This window comes from Galleria mellonella, unplaced genomic scaffold, assembly GCF_026898425.1.
Source record: "Galleria mellonella isolate WM207_F2 unplaced genomic scaffold, CSIRO_AGI_GalMel_v1 utg21, whole genome shotgun sequence".
In the NCBI taxonomy this organism is placed as follows: domain Eukaryota; kingdom Metazoa; phylum Arthropoda; class Insecta; order Lepidoptera; family Pyralidae; genus Galleria; species Galleria mellonella.
Window position 1 is genome coordinate 3,045,043 of NW_026442037.1, and position 23,498 is coordinate 3,068,540.

Genomic DNA, 23,498 nt, shown 5'->3' on the forward strand with positions numbered 1-23,498 from the left:
AATCTATTAAAAAAAAAAGTAGTGGCTCAACTATTCTATATATTATAATCACTATAATATCTATAATGCACTATAATTATTAAAAAAAAAAAATACTATTCTTCAAATTTCCCACTCTATCGCCAGACTAGGTATAGAAATACAACGGTTTACCAACAATTATCTACAGTCTTTATTTACTGGGTTTTAAACCTTTTATTATTGCTATCTATAAAGCATATTGTTGTACCATATCTATGGTAGTAAACATGTGAATGCCAACTTTGTTCTTTTTTTTTTATTAAACGTTAGAGGTTAGGGAATAATAAAACTGCTATACTATGAACTAGTTCTTTGTTCTGTATGACACATAAATGTAAGATTTTATTTTATTTACATAAAACAGTGATAGCTCAGTTGGACATGACTTTAGTCTAAAATCAAATCCCAGTCTAAACCCCGGAATATTTGACGTTTGGATAATTTTAAAATTGTCATGCTCTAAGCTCCAAAAGGAAAGGAGGCTCCGGAGGGAAGTAAAGCAGTCTTCAGGTAAGCAACGTCAGAAGTCTTTGTGTATATTGACAGTACCGTAGAAGCTTTCCAAACTAGAGGGTGACCATCCTCACATGATTAGAAGTAGTACTTACATGTACCTCTTTTATTTTTATCGGTGCATAGATGTGAATAAGTAAGCTATATTTGATGATAGTAGACGAAGCAAAATGTAAAACTAAAGGTCTTTGAAACTTAGCTCTCTCTCTTTCCTCTCTCTCTCTACCCGCAAAGGATATAGAAAAGATAAATATTTTTACTTCTTATCTATACTTTTTTTAGAAGACACCAGTAATCTCTAAAAATGTACATCGCATGATATCGTGAACAAGACAAAATAATACTATTTTGTTGTGAATATTCTGCATTTCAGTATCACAAGTGAATTTAAAATTTCCGTTACCAATTGTAACATCACATCCATGTTTTGATTTATACATATATATCATATTAAGTATACAATTGAATATTTAATTTTTATCTGTAAATTATGAAAGTCTATGATGAATTTACATAATGACGTGACTTGTTCATAAATTAATTTTATATATATTTATCAAATACAAATCCGAATTGTCAAGTTCTAGTCACGCACTCCTCACCAATGTTTGTTTAACCGATATTATACATTTCTTTTTAATTTGGCATGTAAACATCTAATTACACTTAATAATCTACAAGTTTAACTTTTTTCGGAAAACTTTCAGGGGTACCAACAACATCCTCGTTTTTGGAGTACGATCCTGAGGGTCCATCGCCAAAACTTTGACTTCTGTCACCCCTGAATTCACCCCTATAGTCATCTCTATATTCACTCCTGTAATCACCCCTATGGTCTCCCCTGTACCCTCCTCTGTACCCGTACGGCCGTCTTCTTCCCGCCGGATATGTTTTGTCCTGCTCCCACCTGTTATAATCCGGCCGATTGTAGTTGTCTTCCTGTCGGCCCGCATACTCTCTGTTGGGGTACCTATCAAATCTATTCGGGTAGTAATTCTGCCTTTCCTCATCCTTCCTCTCATCTCTATAGTCCCCAGGCTGTTGATACGGTCTGAAGTCCCGTCTTTTGGGTTTCTGGTACGAATTTTCACCAGTTTCGCCCCTAGGTCGGTACGGTACCGAAGCGAATTCCTTGTTATTCTCCCAAACCGGTATCCGTTTCTCTGGCGACTGACTCTTTGATCTGCTACGATTTTCTCTCTTCTTCTCTGTGTGAAGAGATTCTCTGAAAGTAAATGTATGGGCATTGAAGTAGAGTAAACATAGACTATTTTTAGAAGTATAAGCCTTATCCCTTTAAGAGGGGGGAAAGAGATTGTCAGTAATGTGTTAGATTAACCTCCACGCAGTTCCCCCTGGAAACCATTGTGATTAATACTTTTTGCATTCATCACGATGGGCTAACTGACCTGTTTTCATACTCATCTATCATCCCTCACTGGTGCCCCGCCAGTGTTTATCGATAGCGCAGGCGGGACCACCATTTCATTATCATCCATTAAAAAAAAAACCGTTTAAGAAGGTGCAATATGTCATATAAGATATAACTTTATGAAGTCTCGCATTCTGGAGTAGACATCTGACGATTTCGGATTGGATAAGCCTAACCCCCCTCTAAATACGCCTATGGTTTCCCCTTATATACGTTATATACGACCTCATAACCTTTCTCCCTCACCAGAGGGAGACTTTGTACAAAAGTCGATTGCTTGGCTACCTCTGTTCCATTAATGTTTCATCCGTGAAGCAGTTGTGTTTGCATGGCTGTGTTTCGATTTGAAAGGTGGGATATGGTGTGAATTTACTGGGTACAGAGGAATAACACCTGAGTCCTCAGGAATGGGAATGCATGGGGGGTATCATGGGCGAAACAGTATACTCTGCTATGTTCATGGTACTACTCATGTCTATAGGCGACGGTTACCACTTTCCATCAGGTTGGCCGTTAGCTTGTTCGCCATTCTAAGTTGTATAAAAAAAAAATAAAAAAAAAAACAATCAAGAAAAGAAGCATATTATTTTATAAAACGCCGGCAGCACACCTGCAATGCCTCTGGTATTGTGGGTGATCACGGGAGGCGGTAGTCACTTATCATCAGGTGAGCCGCATGCTTGTTTGCCCCCCGTGTTACAAAAAGATTTGTGGTGTATACAAGTACCTTGACGACGACCTACTGCGACTGCGGTCCGATAACTCGTCGCTCGACCTCCTATTCTGCTGGTGCCTCATCTCGCGTTGTCTGCAACAGAGTTACAAATAATCTGAATTGGTACAAACTGCTGATTGACTACATAGTACATATTTCGTGGAGAAAGCTCTCTAAAACACGATGAAACGGAATGATATCTAATTAAATCGTCTAGTGAAGGATATTGTTAGTATTTATTTATTTACTAGCGACCCGCCCCGGCTTCGCACGGGTGCAATGCTGATACTAAATATACCTACCTACTACAGAATGTCCTTATAAACAACGTTTACAGCTTTTTTATCATTAGACAATATAAACAAGATAAAGTTCTATAGGGCAAAGTGCGGCACGCGCCGCCGGCCGGGCTGGTACCGCCAAAACGCTATGTCCCTGCATTTTAAATCTGTAATATCTTCGGAAATTTTCATTTGAATTATATAGGGACGGACAGACAGCGACAGCGACTTTGTTTTATACTATGTAGTGATTATTATATAGAATAGATAGATAGATAAACACTATATTTGAGCCATTTATGACACACGTAAATCAACAGATGAGTTCATACAATCAAATTAAATACACATTTTTAAATATAAAACAAAAGATAAAATACGAAAATATGTTTTCGCCAAGTGTGTTGCAGTGACCCGAATAGGCTACAGCTCAGTGATAGTTTTGCTTAACAGCAAAGCACTGATTTCCGGCTGCAGCCTGAAGTTAGGCTACAAGTTAGAAACCTTTTATATATATGTGTAATAATTTTGGTAGACTTCACCAGGGTGAAATATAAATGTAATCTTTCTAAGGTAGTGCTTCACCAGTGTAATTAAATATTATTCCTAAAGAAGTATGGATCAAATAACGATATAAACTTAGTGTTTTCTATACTAAAATATTGACATGAGATGTTCAGTTTCATTGGACTGAACATTGTATTAAAAGAACATAAACAATTTTGCTTTCACTTGTATATCAATTATCATTACTGTATTTGAATAAAATTAAAATTTATTTCGTCAATTTCCTTGAGTAGTCTGTAGTTTCTTGTGGGTTCCTTCAAGTAGACAATGGAATTAAAATTTAGTTATAGAATTGTATTATACATTTCAAGATTATTTTATTTTAGAGAAATGGAAAGATTAGATAGTTGAATGAAGAGGGTGCGAAAGGAGAGAGATATGGAGGGGAAAAAGAAATGCTGATTATAAAGGATGCAAAATAAAAAAACCGATTTTCAGATGCTGCCTATGCACTGACAGAGCACGCACTAAGCAAGGAAAAGGTTACTCTAGTTTTATAAGTATAGTGTGTACCCTCAGTATTTTAAATTTTTATTTATAATGGACTGTATTAAATAAGTGGGTACATTTATATTGGTATACAAGTAAAAAAGTACAAATAATAATAAAATAAACTAAAATCGTAGTGCGTCGCCTACAGTTGATAAAGAGAGGGGGGGAGATAGGGAGAGAAAGGTTGTTAGAGCGGGGAAGAGAGGGAGAGGAGACAGAGGAGGGAGTGTACGAGAAGGGGAAGAGTAAGAGAGGGAAGAAGAAAGAGATGGAATGACGGGAGGGCGGAGAGAAGAGAGAGAAAAAGAGAGAGGGGAGTGAGAGGGAGTGAGTGAGGAGCAGTAAGAGTGTTACGTACCGGCGCCGCAGCTTGATGGCCAGCTGGCGCATGTCGCGGTCGCGCGCCGCCCGCCGCCGCGCCTCGCGGCCTGCGCGCGCTGCCGCCGCGCGCTGGTCGCGCCGCACTGTAACATCACGACATACACACGTTTTACCAGAGGAACACTTTGTATAAAAATCGATTGCTTGGCCACCTCTGTCCCATTCGTGTTTCTATCGCGAAGCAGTTGTGTTTGCATGGCTGTTTCGGTTTGAAGGGTATATGGGGCGATATGGCGTGATTTTACAAGGTATAGAGGAATAACACCTGAGTCCTCAGGAATGGCAACGCATGGGGGGTATCGTGGGCGAAACAGTATACTCTGTTATGTCCATGGTACTGCTCATGTCTATAGGCGACGATTACCACTTTCCATCAGGTGGACCGTCAGCTTGTTTGCCATTCTAAGTTGTATAAAAAAAAAACGCAAACAGTGCACAGCCACCGAACTAAAACTTTACCCCCCATCATTACATATAAACCTACCACTAAAAACTTTGCACCCACTTTAGATTTTGCTTTGGAATTTGTCTACCGCTCTTTCACGCGCAAAATCCCAAGTTTTAGCTACAACTTAATAGAAATACTATCTTACATAAATTAACGTTTCATAAATCTCTAGCAGAGAACATTTTATATAATTAATTAGAAATGTTAAAAAAATATTAAATTATTTAGGAAAATTGACAATGAATTGCAAAGTTGCCACACTGCATCAAACTAACGTTATGACGGTTCTCAAATATAATAATACAATCGTAATTTGACAACATTTATATATATATAAGAGATTTAAAATATTGACGTAAACAATTTTACTACAATAAAAAAAAAGAAACTAAAACAACTTTTAGAAGTTTTGTCTATCTGTGTGTTTGTTCTAACATCAAGCAAAAACTACTGCACCAAATTGGACGCGACTTTCACAGCTGTGTTCCTAAAGGTCTAACTAATTACCTAATTCTTGTTGAATTCGTCACGATGGGCTAACTGACCTGCTTCATCCTCATCTATCATCCCTCACTGGTGCACCGCCGGTGTATACCGATAGCGCGGGTGGGGTTACCATTCCATTATCATCCATTAAAAAAAATACAAACATACACATAATACACAGTAAAAGAGATAAAAGAATGAAAATAAAAAAAAAGCAAAATATATAAAACAACAATTTCCTTTTATTTCCTTCATGCATGTGTCACAGTAACACAAAATGGTCACAACTCAGTTTATTGCTTTGCTCTCAAAAGAGCAAAACACTGATAGTCTGATGACCAAGTAACGAGCAAATATAAAGATAGTTTAAAAGCAATTTATACAACTCACACTGCTTTGTCAACTGTGCCTGCATTTTCCTCTTCAGTTTCTCTTTCAGCGTCAGCGTCTCACGCGAAGGGCCCTGTCGAAATATGTCAAGTTTATAACCCATATCACTTATAGAGCCCATTCTACCGAGTGCGGCCCTGTATACTTGTGGTTATGATCAAATACAGACATATAATACAATATTATATATGTATATAACATATATTAAAACATATAGATAATTAAATTTGTATTTGGAAAGTGTAATATTGTAGAAGTGTAAACTTAATCATATGGTGGGTTACTTTAACTAAATTTGATAAGGGATATATTCGATAATATTTATTACTGATTACTTAAATGTCTTATTAAAATGAATTTTATAAAAAAAAAATATAATTTATCTATATTTTAATAAGTACTAGGAATAATTTAAAAGAATTTAAAAAAAAATATCAGAAAGACAATTTTAATAATTATATTTTAATATAATAATTATTAAAATAATAACTATCGGTTTAACATACGTGTAATTGGATCGAGAAAGCTCGACATAGTCAGACTCGCGCTCGCGTTACAGCTACCCATGACTAAGTATCACGAATTAATCCCGAAACTAGTCGAGCCTTATCGATCTAATTACACATAAGTTAAACTAGTAGTTGTTACATTAAAATATAACGTGTGCTTATGAAACATTTAAAAATTAAACTTTATAATTACCATTATTCACTAATACATTAATTTACAAATAAGAAATGAAATAAATACAATAAATAATATAATCTCAGTTGTATTATTGTAATTTATAATTAAAACTAATTATTTGTAACTCCATTGTACTTCAATATGGTATATAAATGTATATAAATTTGTTTTTCAAAGACAAATTAAGGATTTTACTAAATTCAATTTTAAATAAACAATCTTAGTGATTAAATTCCAATATCAAGAATACAGATGTAGTGTCCAAAAATTTTTAATCAACTATGACTGTTGGAACCTGAATTTGCGAATTGATACGAACTAATCAGGAAGCCTTGTTTGTGTTGATAGCCTCATAGAACCTCATAAATAACCGATCAGTTAAATTGGCTGAAATCTTTTTTTTTTTTTTTCATTGTATTGATGTTCGAAATTTCTGTCTATTCGTGCAAATTCTGGTCGGATCTCTAGTATAGTATAGTTTTTCTTTTTTATATATATATATATTAGAATGGCAAACAATACCAACATTGTAAAGTAAGCGGCGGGCGGTCGCTGCCGTTACGGACCAACTACTTGCAAAAAAGTGCTAAAACGTAAGCATACAGTGTGTAAACAAATGATTCTTACTGACTTTGGAGCTGGGTCCACACAATCGTAACTGATTCTGGTTTGTGTTGCATTTATTGCCAACCCCCGATCTGAAATGCGAGAAACAATATCCAAATTAATACTGTAAATTAAATTAAAATAAAATTAAATAAATACAATGTTTGTTATAGTGAGTTCTGACTTCTTCTCCTAATTTCTTTATTCGGGGGGAAAAGGATTGTTAGCAATGGAGTTTGACAGCCCCATTGCTAGCAATATACCTTATTAGGTCGACCTCCACGTGGTTCCCCCTGGAAACCATTGTGAACAATTCTTGTTGTGAACAATTAGTCACGATGGGCTGACTGACCTACTTCATCCTCACCTATCATCCTCCACTGGTGCCCCGCCGGTGTATACCAATAGCACGGGTGGGATTAAAAAAAAATTCTTTATCCATTATAATATAAAAATATAATTTATTTGCTGAAAAACACAGTATACAGATGGTAGTAATAATATGTTTTTTTTTTTTGATGGGTGAAAATGGTATAATAACCCCGCCTGCGCTAACGGGATACGCTGACGGAGCACCAGTGAAGGGTGATAGATGAGAATGAAAACAGGAAAGTTAGCCCATCATGATGAATTCATCAGGAATTAACCATGATAGTTTCCAGGGAGAACCGCGAGGAGGTCGACCTGGTTGGGTATATTGCTAGCAATGGGATTCTCAGTCTCCATTACTAACAATCCCATTCCACCTAAAAAGTAATAATATGTTAGGAACAGGCGTGTTTTGCCAAAACAATGGCATGCACAATTTTAATATTTATGGTAATTTTTTTTAAAGTAATGACAAAATATGTGCTTATAAAGTGGAATTATTTTCTAATCCAACAAGTCCTTAATTGAGTAATGACACTTGTCCAAAAGTCATTTGTACAATGTGCTCTTAAATTGTCTCAGTGTCTTTATATTTATAATATTTTCTGGAATATTATTAAAAAATCATTTTTTTTTTGATAAATTATTATATTAGTAATAATATATCCCCATTAACTTAATAATAAATCTAATTCAAATTTTCGCGCCGACCGGCGACATGTGTGTTTAAATATCAAACGAACAAATATACTACTTATACTGGCGGTACTTGAGTTCGTGTCGCTCGTACTCTACTTATGCTGGATTCTAAGGATTCTAGGCAGGTGGATTTGATCTAAAGTTCATCGTCATAATATAACATATTTATTTTATCCATTCATATTTTTTTCTTGTAAACTTATATTTGAGAAAAAAAAAAACTACAGCTGTGTTACTTGTCCGTTCTTCTCAGCTGAAACTGCCTATCGAACTGTGGTTTGGGACTTGGAAAAGAGTAGTATTTTTTTAATGGATGAAAATGGAATGGTAACTTCGCCTTGCCTTATAGGTATACACTAGTGGAGCATTGTGTATATATACACCTATCCCCCGATTTACACGGTACTTGTTTTAGACGTTTTCGCTTTTACACGGTTTTCCAAATAAGTTTTTTTTTTTTTGTTTTTATCGCACTCTACTAAATGCTACTGTGTTTGAACACGTGCGCTGTGTACACATCTCACGGGGAATCCCGAGCTTATGTGCTGACTTGCTGCACATGTGTCTGTATTTCTTCGTATAAAATTAAAGTTTTATCTACGGAAAATTGTATTTGAGTGAAAGTTTCACAGTGTCAGAAAGATTTAATTTTTCATATTCGTAAATTACAAGTGAGTGCATAATTAAGATTTTTATAAATAAACATAAATAAAAAAAAATTATAGGCTTATAATGTCGAAAGAAGTTAAAAGAAAAGTTATTTCTTTAGAAACTAAAATCGAAATTTTGGATCGCTTACGAAAGGGAGATAGAGTAGTAGATGTTGCAAAATCATGTAACATGAACGAAGCTACAATAAGAACTATTACAATAAAAATATTGAAAAAAATCACCTACAATAAAAATATTGAAAAAAATCACAACTGTTAAATAGCAAAATTATGCATTTTCTGCAAGCTTTTCGATTTACACGGTTTTAACTTGAAAATTTTTATTTTCGATTTACACGTTTTTCTCAGGAACGTATCTACCGTGTAAATCGGGGGATAGGTGTATATATGTATATATATATATATATATATGTATATATATATATATATATATATATATATATATATATATATATATATATATATATATATATATATATATATATATATAATGCCCCGCAATATAAAACAACATAGATCCATTACTATCTTCCCCCCTCGCCCCTCCCGCTCCCCTCCCCAACACAGTATATTTACTGGTTTACACTTGTTGGTTTGGAATTGCTTCCGTTACTACACTGGTACAATATGTTCATGTGGTTGTGTGACCTTGACCTTAACCTTGGCCTGTATTAATGACATTTAGTATAAGACAGATGCCACTACCTGTCTTTGTCGTCAGCGGGCGAGCCGCTGGAGTCGGACTCGGACAGCTCGCTGGATGACTGGTCCTCCTTCCTGCGGCCGTAGTAGCGCGGCACCGCCGCCCGCTGTTCGCTGCGGTCACCACCCCCGCCACCAACACCGCTGTACACATAAACAAGCAATGGATTTACACGAGATCATTGTATACACTCACTTTTATGCAATTAAACTTAAATTCGCCAAAAATTTCGTTTGTTAAAATTAAACTCGTTGTTTTGATAAATCATATATTAAAACCGTATAGATAAAGTAAAAACAAAAGTATACAAAATGGAATATATTATATACATACATATACTTAATGAGATGGTGTTCCACAAAAAAAATCCAACTTTAATTGTTTTGATTGAACAAATCAGTAAGTCTATCCTTTTAGACAAAAAAAAAGTTTTTAAATCGACAGACAACTGACAGAATTATGAGGTAACAAACATAAAAAAATATACAAACAAACTGAGAACTTTCTTTTTGAAGTTGGTTGAAAATATAAAAAAAAAACATAGCCAAGTGTCCAGAAATAAAAATATTTATAAAAATTTATAATGTATGTATATATATATATATATATATACATATTAGGTAAATCACGTTAATCTTCGAAATCGCTCGACCGATTTCAATTAAAATTTTGTAAATGTGCACTGTCTCAAGACAGAGAGAGTGCAGTCTCTCAAGAGAGAGGATAATTTTATCCCGATAAAAAAGAATCGACCCGGTAGGTGGCAGTAGGGAGCAAAACCAACGTTTGCCGGGTCAGCTAGCTCCCATATAAAACTGGCCAAACGGCTTACCTTTCGAATGACATCGATCTGGAGTAATTACGGTTGTTATAGCCACTGGCTTGGCTGCAAATAGCAAATACAATATTATTAGTTATGTATAATAATAATAATAATAATAATAAACAGATTTATTTCTCTTCACAATTCATTACAGTGAAATACAATGCTTATACGAGGTCTGTCCGGAAAGTTCGTATAAAAGTGTTCTGGAATGCGAGAAAGAGGAGTGGGGAGGCCAGGTAAGCGCAGGACCCCTTCCTTATGTCCCTAACAATGCTTCAGTTCTGGTCTGACCGCCGTGCGGTGCGAACTGGCTTGTCACGCCATCTGTGAAGTTACCTCTTAACGAAACCCCGTCGGCATGGAGCCCGCTTCCGTCGAAGAGCAGCGCGTCGTAATCAAGTTTCTCTCGAAACTCGGCAAGAATGGCCGTGAAATTTTTGCCGATCTAATTCGATAAGACATCCGGGGAACCACGAACAAAAAAATCAAGAAAATCCCGCTCAAATGTCAAGACAATGTTGATTGTTTTTTTCGATGTTCGGGGGATTGTCCATCAAGAATTCGTCCCTCCAGGCCAGACAGTTGATGGAAAATTCTACGTCGATGTGCTCAGACGCCTCAAAGCTCGTGTGGCACGAGTTCGTCCAGAATTGGCGCGAGAGGGGCGTTGGATTCTTCACCACGACAATGCCCCTGCCCACACCTCTCTTGTTGTCCGTGAGTTTTTGAGTAAAAATTCCATTACGGTGACCGAACACCCCCCTATTCGCCGGATTTGGCCCCGTGTGACTTCTTCTTGTTCCCAAAAACCAAATTGGTACTTCGGGGGCGGCATTTGGGGGACATAAATGAGATAAAAAAAGCTACGACGGGGCAGCTGAGAAACCTACAACCAGAGGACTTTCAAGGAGCCTTCTCACAGTGGAAACGGCGTTGGCACAAGTGCATTATGTCACAGGGGGAGTACTTTGAAGGGGATAAAATTGATTTACCTGAATAATTGTAAAATAAAATTTTTAAAAAACTTTTATACGTACTTTCCGGACAAACCTCGTATTAAACAAATTATAAATATAATTGTGAGAGACCGGTGCCTGAGATAGGTATAGGAATACCTGTATTACAGGTCACCAGGGTCTCACTCCGCAGGGTTACTTACTAAGCACTTGTAATACAATAAAAAATTCAATATAATAAATATAATTTATAGAAAGAGATATTTAAGTTTTATGTATTAAGGGTGAGATATATATATAGCAATATCTTTATATTTTAGTTACAATATCTATCCTGAGTCCTCAGTAATGGCAACGCATGGGGGGTATCATGGGCGAAACAGTATACGCTGTTATGTCCATGCTAGTGCTCATGTCTATAGGCGACGGTTACCACTTTCCATCAGGTGGGCCGTCAGCTTGTTTGCCATTCTAAGTTGTAAAAAAATAAAAAAAACATGCTGGTCCAACAACAAATATGTTAAAAATCTTTTTACATATTCGAAAATAGATAACCGACCGATATTGGCGATATCGAAAAGGGTGATTTCCTTTTTTCCGGCACTAATGTCCAGAGAAACTCAATATATATAAGCAATTTTCGTTTTAATAAAAAATCATGACTCAAAAAAGTCAAAATAAAATATTGGGGTTGAAATATTAAAATATGAAAATCATAAATATATGATATGACTCGTAATAACGAGTATGCTTACTTCGAGATTAAAAAAAAAAAATCAACGGCTGACACAACAATTTTTAGAATACACATTTTTGTATAAAAAAAATTGCATGTAATAAAAGTGTCAAGGTCATAATTAGAATAAATAGTTGTTACTTTTAATTGTGTTTTTTAATAAATTATTTCTAAAATACACTTTTGAAAGAAATTATTTCACAGACTATTATAGATTTTGAAACGTTTTAGAAATGAGCAAATTGCCATTTTCTCTAAGCCTTTATTAATTTGAAAATACAAACTTTTGCGGGCTGCGAGACCGTTTGTCCCTGTGATTGTGTGACCTTGAGCTTGACGTCGTCCGCGACCTTGACCTTGATCTCGACCTCGACATCGACCGGTACGGAGTGTACGACCGCGATCGTGATCTCGACATGGCCCGGGACCGCGAGCGCGAACGGGACCTTCTCCGCGAACGCGACAGCGATCGAGAACGCGATCGCAGGCGCGTGTTCGAGCGTGACCGCGACCGCGCCGGCGGCCCGTGCGGTCCCATTTGCGGCCGAACTTGGAATCTCTCTTCGTACGATGATTGCCTACATACACCAATACATATCAATCCATATATTTATTATAGATAGAACGGTATTATCTACATATTTTGAGGCCGATTCTGAGACGCTATTTCTCTAAACTTCTCTTAATCTAACATTATATGGGGGGAAGGGATTGTTAGTAATGCGGACTACTAGTCCCATTCTAGCAATATACTCAGTCAGGTCGACCTTCGCATGGTCCCCCTTGAAATTGGTGCTGAATTCCAAGTGTATTCATCACGACGGGCTAACTAATCTGTCTTAAAATATAAACCATAATTTTATATGAGAATCTGACATAAAGAATATTGTAATTTGGAAAATGTTTGGACTTTTATAATTGTAATATAATGTAGACTAAATACAGTTTAACATTTGCATACCTCTGGGGGGTGCTGCATGTTATGTACCTGTATATGTAACTTATTATTGTACCATTTAGCAAGCGAATAAATATGATTTGATTTGATTTTTATTCTCACCTATCATTCCTACCGGGTGCCTCGCCAGCATATACTTTATGTATGCTCGTTAGCGCAGGCGGAGTTACCATTACCATCCATTAAAAAAAAAAAAAAAACAATTTGTAGGAGTTCTATGTTCAGTAACGGGCAGATGTCTGTTATGCTGAATTAATTATTCACAATTACAAGATTTCTGATTTCTTCCTGTACATATTTTTATCTTTCTTTAAGGGGTCAACAATCATTTTCTCTGAGACATTCAATATTTTTTTGAAATGTTATTTTTCCATTTATCTATTATATATTTGTCCCAGAAACTACTATAGCTACATATTTACAGTTGTGTTCCTTAAGTTTTAATTTAAAATTTGGTGTAATTTTTATAAAATATCTATTTTATTTGTTTTTTTTCCTTTATTATAGTTTACACTTTGTCTTGTTGCCACTTTGCATTGCTTCCCCGTGTGGTTCCGGCATAGAATAGGCCATCCCTTCCTTTCTTGTGGGTATTGTAAGAGGTGACTAAGGGAGAGCGAGGGATGGGCAGCAACATGCCTCCTAAAATATCTCCAAAGCCTAACTGCATTTGCCAATCCATCTGCCAAAGCAGTTGTGTTTACATGGCTGTTTCGGTTTGAAGGGTGGGATATGGCGTGAATTTACAGGGTGCATAGGAATAACACCCGAGTCCTCAGGAATGGCAACGCATGGGGGGTATCATGGGCGAAACAGTATACTCTGTTACGTCCATGGTACTGCTCATGTCTATAGGCTACGGTTACCACTTTCTATCAGGTGGGCCGTCAGCTTGTTTGCCATTCTAAGTTGTATAAAAAAGTGTGGCAATTATTAGCAAAACTCCCCAATGGAGAGGCTGATACTCAGCAGAGGACAGTTAAAGGCTGATATGATGATGATGATGATGATAATGAAAGCTAACACACATATGAATTAATAGGAAAGGAAAAATATTAGTAATAATTATATGTATTTACCTCGGTTTTGATCTCCGAGCAACTTCAGAGTACAGCATTTCTTTCTTCAAATTTTGCTTCAATTTATCGGCGTACAGCGGTTTTGGTGGCGCGACTATAAAGACAAAAAGAAAAAATATAAAAAACTATCAAAATGTTCATATAAATGTATTAATAATATTATGTATTTGTCATATTATAATTGTATTGAACAAACAAAAACCGACTTAAATTGTGGCCACACCAGTTATTTTATTTTAAAAACTAAACTACTCAAAATCGCTTATTTTGATAAAATTTCTATTAGACCAATCTTATATTATATCCTTAAAAATATTATTATTATTTATTATTTATTCATTAGTACATGTATATGTACATAGCGGACTTAATGCTAAAAGCATTCTCTCCCAGTCAACCGTAGGGAAGTGTCAGAATACTCGAATGCGGCACTACTAATTATTGATATACATACATACTAAAATTACATATATAAACGAATAAATATATATGAATAACAAATATACTTACACATATATGATATATACTATATTATACACGAAATTGAGAATAATATAAAGCAGTTATATCATATATAAAAAGATTTGTTTTTCCATCAGTTTACAATTGATGGAACTATTGGATAACAAACATAATAAAGAATACAACCGATTTCAAAACCTGCTACTTTTTGAAGTTGTTTGATTATGTAGAAAAAAAAGCACAATACACTTTTTTTTTTTTTAATTACAACATCGCTGTCAAGAGTTACGATCATAGTGTATGTAAATGGGGGCCGAATAGGTCGTGCCCACCTTAGAATTGTCTGGTGCCCACAACTGGATTATAGGATACAAGCGAAACTTCCCAAAGACATGTCTTAAGAGTACATATGACGCCTTTATTAATTAACCATAAGATCATTAAATACGCCAATGTACATATAAAGGGATTGTTAGTATTGGAGACTGAGAATCCCATTGCTAGCAATATACCCAACCAGGTCGACCGCCTCGCGGTTCCCCCTGGAAACTATCATGGTTAATTCCTGATGAATTCATCATGATGGGCTAACTGGCCTGTTTTCATTCTCATCTATTACCCTTCACTGGTGCCCTGCCGGCGTATACCGTTAATGCGGGCGGGGTTACCGTTCTCTTGTCATCCATAAAAAAATAATAATAACCCACCCTTGCTAACAAACTGTTAAACTAATCACTGTATCTTTTGTTCTAGTGCAATAAGGAATATATGTATATATAAAAGACAATCACAAATACAAATGGGAATCGAACCTGCGACCTTTGTAACATGTGGTGCTATAAACCGCTACATTAATACGGTTGTTATAATCACTAAATACAATGTTATCAAAGGGTTGTTTATCACCTGGCTTGGTTTCTTCATCATCTCCACCGAAGGAGGTGATGAACTGTATGTCCCCGGGTGGCTCTGGGGAGCCGCTGCTGGCGCTGCGGCTGCGAGCGCCGTGTGCCACACTCGCCACGCTCGCCACGCCCGTCACGCTGCCGCCCGGCGCCGCGTAGTGAGGCGGACTAGCCACGCGGGTCGCTAACTTCTTGTCGCTAAGGATGAAGGGATTATTAATAATTGGGCCTAAAAGCCTTCTCAATAAGAGGGGTTTTACCAGTAGTTGCCACGTTTGGCAAGTGAGTTGGTAACCGCAGTTAGATTTTGGTGATGTTTTAAGAGAAACGCTACTGACCATCCCTCTACTATTAAATAGCCTTAGTCGCCTCTTTCGACACCTACCGGAAAGGAAGAAGTGGCCCATTTTATGCCGGATACGCATGGCAACTAACAGCTTTACAGATGAAAAAACGTTTAAAATCAAGCTTCTATAATGTATTCCTTTATTTTAGAGTGACAATCGTATTGATTTTAATGTGATATATACTTTATCGTTTTCTACTCTTTGGGCCCATCTATTTGACTTTTTATTACAACTTAGAATGGCAAACAAGCTGACGGCCCACCTTATGGAAAGTGGTGACCGTCGCCTATAGACATGAGCAGTACCATGGACATAACAGAGTATACTGTTTCACCCATGATACCCCCCATGCGTTGCCATTCCTGAGGACTCAGGTGTTATTCCTCTGTACCCAGTAAATTCACGCCATATCCCACCCTTTAAACCGAAACACAGTCATGCAAACACAACTGCTTCACGGTTGAAACACGAATGGGACAGAGGTACCCAAGCCATCGACTTTGATAGCTCAGTGATAATTTTGCTTAACAGCAAAGCACTGATTTTCAGCTACAGCCTGAAGTTAGGCTACACGGACGCGTGTAACAAACTCAGAGTGGAACTCTGATTACAATATGGAGTTCTTCAAAAAGGGCGTATTAAGTTCTCTTTAGGGTCGCCAACACATGCATAACACTCCTGGTGGTTACAGACGTCTAGAGGCTAGGGTATCCCCGTTTACAATCAGACGGGCCGTATGCTTATTTGCCATCATAGTAGTATTAAAAAAAACTCTAATCTCATACAACTGTACACTCACCGATGAGCTCGCCTCTCCCTCCTACTCTTCCGTCCAGAGAACATTGCCTTCTCCTTCTCCTCGCGCAGCAACTGCTTCTGGTGCTCGGCGTCGTCCGCGTCGCCGGTCAGAAATGAGAACAGGTCGCAGCCCGCCATGCCGAATTGAGGGCCCACCGCGTTCAGCTCGTGCGCCTGTACTTATTTACATGTTACTACCATTCGTTTAATGAATAATAAATAATGGAATGATAACCTCGTTAGCGGAGGAGGGGAGGAGATGCTGCTACAAGGATCTAGCAGCCTCATTGTTACCAGTTAAAAATCAGGTTTACTTCAATATATGTATTCTTTCTCATCACAATCATTATATCAGCCGTTAACTGTCCACTGCTGGACACAAGGATATCCAAAAGAAAAATTTTGCCAGTAGTTGCCACGCTTGGCAGACGAATTAGCAACCACAGTTAGGCCTCGATGATGTTTTAAGAGGGTCGCTCCTGCCTGTCCCTCGACGTTAGTCGCCTGTTACGATCCCAAAAAAAAAAGCAATGGGCGGCTCATTCTATATCGGGGCCACATAACAATCCATCGGTATGTACATCCCCTAAAAATCATATGGTTGATTTTCAACCGACATCAAAAAAGGAGGTTCTCAATTCTGTTGTTACCTCATAATTCCGCCATTTACAAACTGATTTGGAAAATTCTTTTTTTTTTAACTGAAAGTATGTACTTTTAAATTGGTCCCATAGAAATTTTATTAAAATCGGTTCAGTTTTAGTTTTATATAAAAATAGAGGGTTTTGCCAAGTTCGAAGTCGATTTTTTTTTTGTGGAAAACAATCTTAATTATTGTTAATCATCACGAAGGCCAATTCACCAGAATTCATCACTGGTGTTCCACCAGCATTTCATTATTTCCCATATAAAATTAACCCTGCACTGATTTATGATAGCTGACGTCAGTGAAGGACGATGTGGGCGCTGCAGGCCTAAATGGTAAGGACCCAGAAAAAAAATGGGGGCATTGTGTAGAGGCTTGAGGGGTGATTTGTTGATTTTGAAGTAACAGTGGTTTTTAAGTAGGTGAAAAAATGTGGGCGCTAAAAAATAATTTATTCTCAAAGTGGGCAGTAGACAAAATAAGTTTGGTAACCCCTGCTTTAGACTATACCACTTTAGTTATTAGATATGGGTGATATGGATAGGTACCTATCCTCTTTTCTCTGGATATTAGTAGCAGGTAAAAGGTTACCCATTTTGATATCGCCCATATAGGTCGGGTATCTATTTTCGAATATGTTAAAAGTCTGTTATCCAATATTTTTTTCAGATAAGACTTTCAATTTATTGGATTAGTATATAAATATTGTAACTAAAATATATATCTGATATTGCTATTTATTAATTAATTACCCACCCCTATTAGTTACTAACATTGGCAGTCAAACATGCTTGACCATTCGAAAATATTCAAAAACTTTTAACATGCCAAAGGAGCATTGAAAAGAGCATATTAAGTTACACAAGAATAGACAAAAAAAAGAGCTATAGAGCTAAGATCTAGAACAAGATGAAAAGAGGCCACAACTAAAATCAAAAGACTGAAGCTGAGATAGGTAGGTCATATATTAAGAGGAAGACTGTACAAAAGTCGTTTGCTTGGGTACCTCTGTCCCATTCGTGTTTCAACCGTGAAGCAGTTGTGTTTGCATGGCGACGGTTACCACTTTCCATCAGGTGGGCCGTCAGCTTGTTTGCCATTCTAAGTTGTATAAAAAAAAATTTACTAATACTGTAAAAGAATGGATTCCTCGTTACAGAATTAAAAGGAAAAGACGCCGCCAATATAAAAGATGGTAAAGGATTTATATTTGTATGCCCAATAACGGAACATAGCAATCTTAACTGTTTCTATATATAATATCATGTAATTTGTGACCTACGTTTATGCAAATAAATGATTGACTTGACTTGATGATCGGATGAGATCAAGTGTTGCGAGTACATTATGGCTGAGGACAGTAAGAGATAGAGGGGGAAAAAGGATTGTTAGCAATGGAGTTTGACAGCCCCATTGCTAGCAATATACCTTATTAGGTCGACCTCCACGTGGTTCCCTTTGGAAACCATCGTGAACAATTCTTGTTGAATACATCACGATGGGCTAACTGACCTGCTTCATCCTCATCTATCATCCTTCACTGGTGCCCCGCCGGTGTATACCGATAGCGCGGGTGGGGTTAGTTAGTATTCCATTATTATCCATTAATATAAAAAAAAAGTAAGACATAGAAAAATATGAAAGACGCTGGAGGAGGCCTTTATGTAGAAAGGATATGTTGACCCAGTGACTGGTGTGCAACGTAACTAGTAATAGTTTATTTATAATTTCTGGTTAACAAATATTTGGCTTTGAAATCGAAATTGAATTAGTTACTTTAGTTCTTCTGTGTTCATGGTGGACATAATATGGTAAAATATTTGTAAATTAAAATATCAATTTGATATTTAATTCTTTATTCTAAGAACCAATATGAACTAAATTTCTAACAAATTTAAGTCAAGATTATTATAAACATATGGTGGTTCGTAAAATAGTGATTTCGTGAAACTATGAAAAATAAAATTATAAGTTAAGAGATTGGTTTAGAGAAATAGCGCTTCAGAAACTTAATGTTAAAGACTATATTTTTATAACTATAAAATGTCTTTATTTTTTTATATCTGTAAATAAGGGCTTTTTTTATGGGTCTAATCCCTTCTGCCCTCATGATTTATGTAATCATGTTTAGGTCAACCTTGATGCGGTATTTTTTTTATGGGTGAAAATGGTATGGTAACCCCGCCTGCGCTAACGGGATACGCTGGCGGAGCACCAGTGAAGGGTGATCGATGAGAATGAAAACAGGTCAGTCAGCCCGTCATGATGAATTCATCAGGAATTAACCATGATAGTTTCCAGGGGGAACCGCGAGGAGGTCGACCTGGTTGGGTATATTTCCTTTTCCTTTCCCCCCAAAATGTAAAAAAAAGGCTGAGAATGCTGAGATAATGAAGAGATTATTTATTGAATCTAAGATAATAAATTGACAACTTATGTGTTACTGATGATGTATGACTACATTAAAGATCAGGAATATTGGTTTATAATTAAATAGCACCTTATGTGCAGACGTCTCCTATGAGACTAGCATAATCACCCAGGTGTATTAAAATCTTAACAAAAAATAACAAACAAAAAAAAACAAATAGAAAGACTGAAACTGACCTGTGAAGCCTCCATCTTGTTGACATCAATACTTAAATCCACATCAATGATTTCGAAATCGGAATCATCATCTGAATCTTTTTGTTGCTCCACTTTCTTAACTTCCGGGCCTGTAATTGAATACTCAGTGCCATGAAATTATCCAACCATTGTCCCCATAAACTACCCCATAACCCCGACTATCCTTCAATCACTTGCAGTTTAACAGTAATGCTGAATCTACCGTTAGAGCTAGAGGGTTGCGCGCCTGGATCGTTATAATTGTAGCCTATCGCGGCACCAGTGCCTTTCTTTTCATTTAGCTTCTCCTTCTGCATTTCCTTCTCTTCGATTGTTACTCCAAATTGCTCTTCTATTGCCAGCTGTTGGAGGAATTTGTCTTCACCTGGGAACAAAACAGGCAAGTGTATCAATCGAGATGACTCTTCATACAAGCACAGCTTTTTTAAGTTTCGCAAGTAGTTAAGGATCTGTTCATGTATATAGGCGACGGTTACCACTTCCCATCAGGTTTGAAATAGAGGAATCCATAAAGATGATTTTGTACAAAATCTTCCTCTGATATTGTCTATGACAAAATTATTTTATTCTTCTTAACATTGTAGAATTATACCAAATTCATTTATTTATTTCAAGCCATCTAGTGTCTCCTTGTCCCATATTACGCTACAAAGTATGATCTTGCACCATTTGCATCCAACAACTGTCTGGAGTCTCCTCCAATATCCTTCCAAATATTATAATTAAATTATAATTATTTTGTTGCAACTCACCTATTCCTAGAAACGCATTTTGTGCCAGTATTCTATACCTCTCATAGTTACACTGCCTTTCTTCAGGGCTGAGCTCTTCTAGTGGTATATCTGGATTCTTCACATCCGGGATGTAGTCTAAGTGTGCTCGCACGTCAAAACGATCTATCAAATTGCTGGGGTCACCTTGCCACTGCATCCTATAATATTATTAATTAAACAAACATTAATTTTAAAACAGACTGGTTATAGTTAATAACTTAGCCCTGCTTCACATGGGTAAATAGGTAGGTTTTCTTTTGTAATAAAACAAAGCTAATGTTACTGGCTGAAAATGTAACTTTCTATTTTTAAAATCATTTAGACATTTTTAAAGAAACAAAAAATCACATATTTTTATAATATTAGTTTTTTTTTTAATCTTTATAATATTAGTTTAGATGATATTCTTTTATTTAAATAGATTTTTTATTTATAAAAATGTAATCAAGACTATAATGAGGTTTAATTGAAAATAAAAAATATTTTATTTTAATATTAAGCTTCTTTTACATGACTAGAAAATAAAATAAACTTAGAAACTTAGAAAATTGTAAGTGTAAACAAACAGACATCACAGAACATATGTGATACTCATAATACACCTCATGTATTGTCATTCCTGAGGACTATGAGTCTTATGGTTTTATACTCTATGCTTTCACTGCTTCACCTAAAGTCTAATATGGTGTCAGACATTTTACTTAAGTGCTTCTGTTAATAAAATATTACTAATACGCAAGTACATATATTAATGGTAGGTATATAATTTTTCCAAAGATGTTGGAGCAATTCTGAGGTTTAATTTCTTCAAAGATTTTACTGAATTAGATATTATCTTGCAGAAGTCCATATCAATAGTTATATGATTAGAATTATTTTATTTACTTCTACTACCATTAGAATGTCAACACTTGAAAACTGATCACCCCTATTACTACTAGAAGTTCCACAACCTTCTAGCTAGTCGGAGATGGCCAGCTTCTAGCTATCTATCTCCGACTGCAATTTTGTTCATGTATGTTTTGCAAAATATGTTATACCTCTATATGAGACATCTTCAGACGAATTAATAGATCGCTGCTCAAAGTGCAATGTTAATCATTTGACATCCAAACTGTAATATTTCATAAATTAGCAGTCTGAGGTTGATGGCTAATATGGATAGTTTTGGAGCCTCTGGTAGTAATAGTGTTGGTCAATATTTAAATGTTAGCAGTCACAGACATAAATGGTAATCGATTGTTTGGGTACCTCTGTCCCATTCGTGTTTCAACTGTGAAGCAGTTGTGTTTGCATGACTGTGTTTCGGTTTGAAGGGTGGGATATGGTGTGAATTTACTGGGTACAGAGGAATAACATCTGAGTCCTCAGGAATGGCAACACATGGGGGGTATCATGGGTGAAACAGTATACTCTGTTATGTCCCTGGTACTGCTCATGTCTATAGGCGACGGTTATTACTTTCCATCAGGTGGGCCGTCAGCTTGTTTGGCATTCTAAGTTGCATATAAAAAAAAAATTATCTTAGTAAATCAAATAATCATTTACTTATTCCTTAATATTATAATCTAATTTATAAATTTCACAAAATTACTGTTTTATGGATCACTATAAACATAAAATTATAATAATTTTGACTTAATATTTTGTTCAATTTGTGCCTTACAAGACAGATTCTGCTGTGATGTCTATTTGAATATTTTAAAGACAAGTTTTTTTTATAAAGCTTAGAATGGTAAACAAGCTGACGGCTTACTTGATGGAAAGTGGTAACCGTAGTTTATAAAGATAAGCAGTAACATGCACATAACAGAGTATACTGTTTCACTCATAATACCACCCATGCATTGCAATTCCTGAGGATTAGGGTGTTATTCCTCTGTACCATATAAATTCACTGCCATATCTAACCTTTCAAACGGAAACACAGCCATACAAACAAAAAAGTTTCGCATTAGAAAAACGAATGGGACAGAGGTGCCCAAGCAAACGACTTTTGTAGTCTCCATCTGGTGTTTTTAGAAGTTTAGAGAAACGGCACTTTAGAATCGATCTTATTGTTTATAATCAATTGCTTAGAATGAAATAAATTAAAACTAACATTATAGCAGGGCCTTCGCCAGCTGCGGCGATAGCAGGGTCCAGGTGAATTCTACATGGTCGCCCGTGTAACTGCAAGAACTGCGTGGGCTCGGTTTTCTGAAACACAAATAGAATTGAGCAATATTGTATCAATCAAATAATCAGCAATATAGCTTATGAGATATAAAACGATTTATTTAATTAGTGCTTACAATTCTTTCATAGAAATCCTTTCGACGCTCGGCCCTACGTCGATAGTCCACTATCATACCGCGTATCATTCTCTCTTGTTTTCTTGCTTCATGCCACATCTTTTTAATAGAAACTGGATAAATCAATAACAAATAATAACGTTCACATTCTTTTCTTTACGCATTTATTTAAAAAGATTTCCGATAAAATTAACAAACAAATGAGAATAACTCAAAATTACAATTAAATGAAAGAATAAAATTAAAAGACTATGGAGGTATTGCCAACTCAATACCAAACTTTCAGGCTAAATTGAATTTTAGAGAGCTTTGTCTAAGAATAAAAAAAAAAATTAAATTGCTGTCTCTTATTAATTAAATAAAATGCAGAACCGTTAATGTATATTTACGTGAAAAAATTTTCCAAATAGCAATAATTTATAATAAAACTAAGAAATATAATTTATTAAATAATAGCGAAGTCTTTTGTGCCATTTCTTATGAATATAGACGTTCTTATATTCATAAAAAAGGGCACAAATTTATTATGAATTTAACATTATTTTGTTTTTATGTGTTAATTGTATATTGATTATAACAAGTGAGTTGGCCCATCGTAGCTAATTCATTGAAAATTAATCAAGATGCTC

At 36.0% G+C, this 23,498-nt stretch overlaps 1 protein-coding gene across 1 annotated transcript; it reads right to left on the reverse strand.

Annotated features, from left to right (window-relative positions):
- Window positions 1-319: 319 nt before the first annotated feature.
- Window positions 320-23,131, reverse strand: LOC113513067 (CLK4-associating serine/arginine rich protein). Its single transcript, XM_052894333.1, has 16 exons — window positions 22,870-23,131; window positions 22,677-22,774; window positions 20,555-20,733; window positions 20,005-20,166; window positions 19,782-19,891; window positions 16,530-16,702; window positions 15,385-15,581; window positions 14,017-14,110; window positions 12,264-12,557; window positions 10,294-10,347; window positions 9,464-9,604; window positions 7,045-7,111; window positions 5,727-5,799; window positions 4,380-4,485; window positions 2,694-2,774; window positions 320-1,759 (listed from the first exon to the last, which is right to left on the reverse strand). Exons 1-16 carry the CDS (start codon window positions 22,966-22,968, stop codon window positions 1,201-1,203), a joined length of 2,487 nt encoding a protein of 828 aa, XP_052750293.1. The 5' UTR covers window positions 22,969-23,131; the 3' UTR covers window positions 320-1,200.
- Between the last annotated feature and the right edge of the window lie 367 nt (window positions 23,132-23,498).

Bases quoted from the DNA above. Each gene is read 5' to 3' on its own strand.
- LOC113513067 (XM_052894333.1), bottom strand. From the start codon at position 22,968: ATGTGGCATGAAGCAAGAAAACAAGAGAGAATGATACGCGGTATGATA. The intron at 20,167-20,554 runs GTGAGTTGCAAC...TTTTGTTCCCAG, and splicing joins AAATGCGTTTCTAGGAATAG to GTGAAGACAAATTCCTCCAA. The intron at 7,112-9,463 runs GTAGTGGCATCT...CTCGCATTTCAG, and splicing joins CCCGCTGACGACAAAGACAG to ATCGGGGGTTGGCAATAAAT.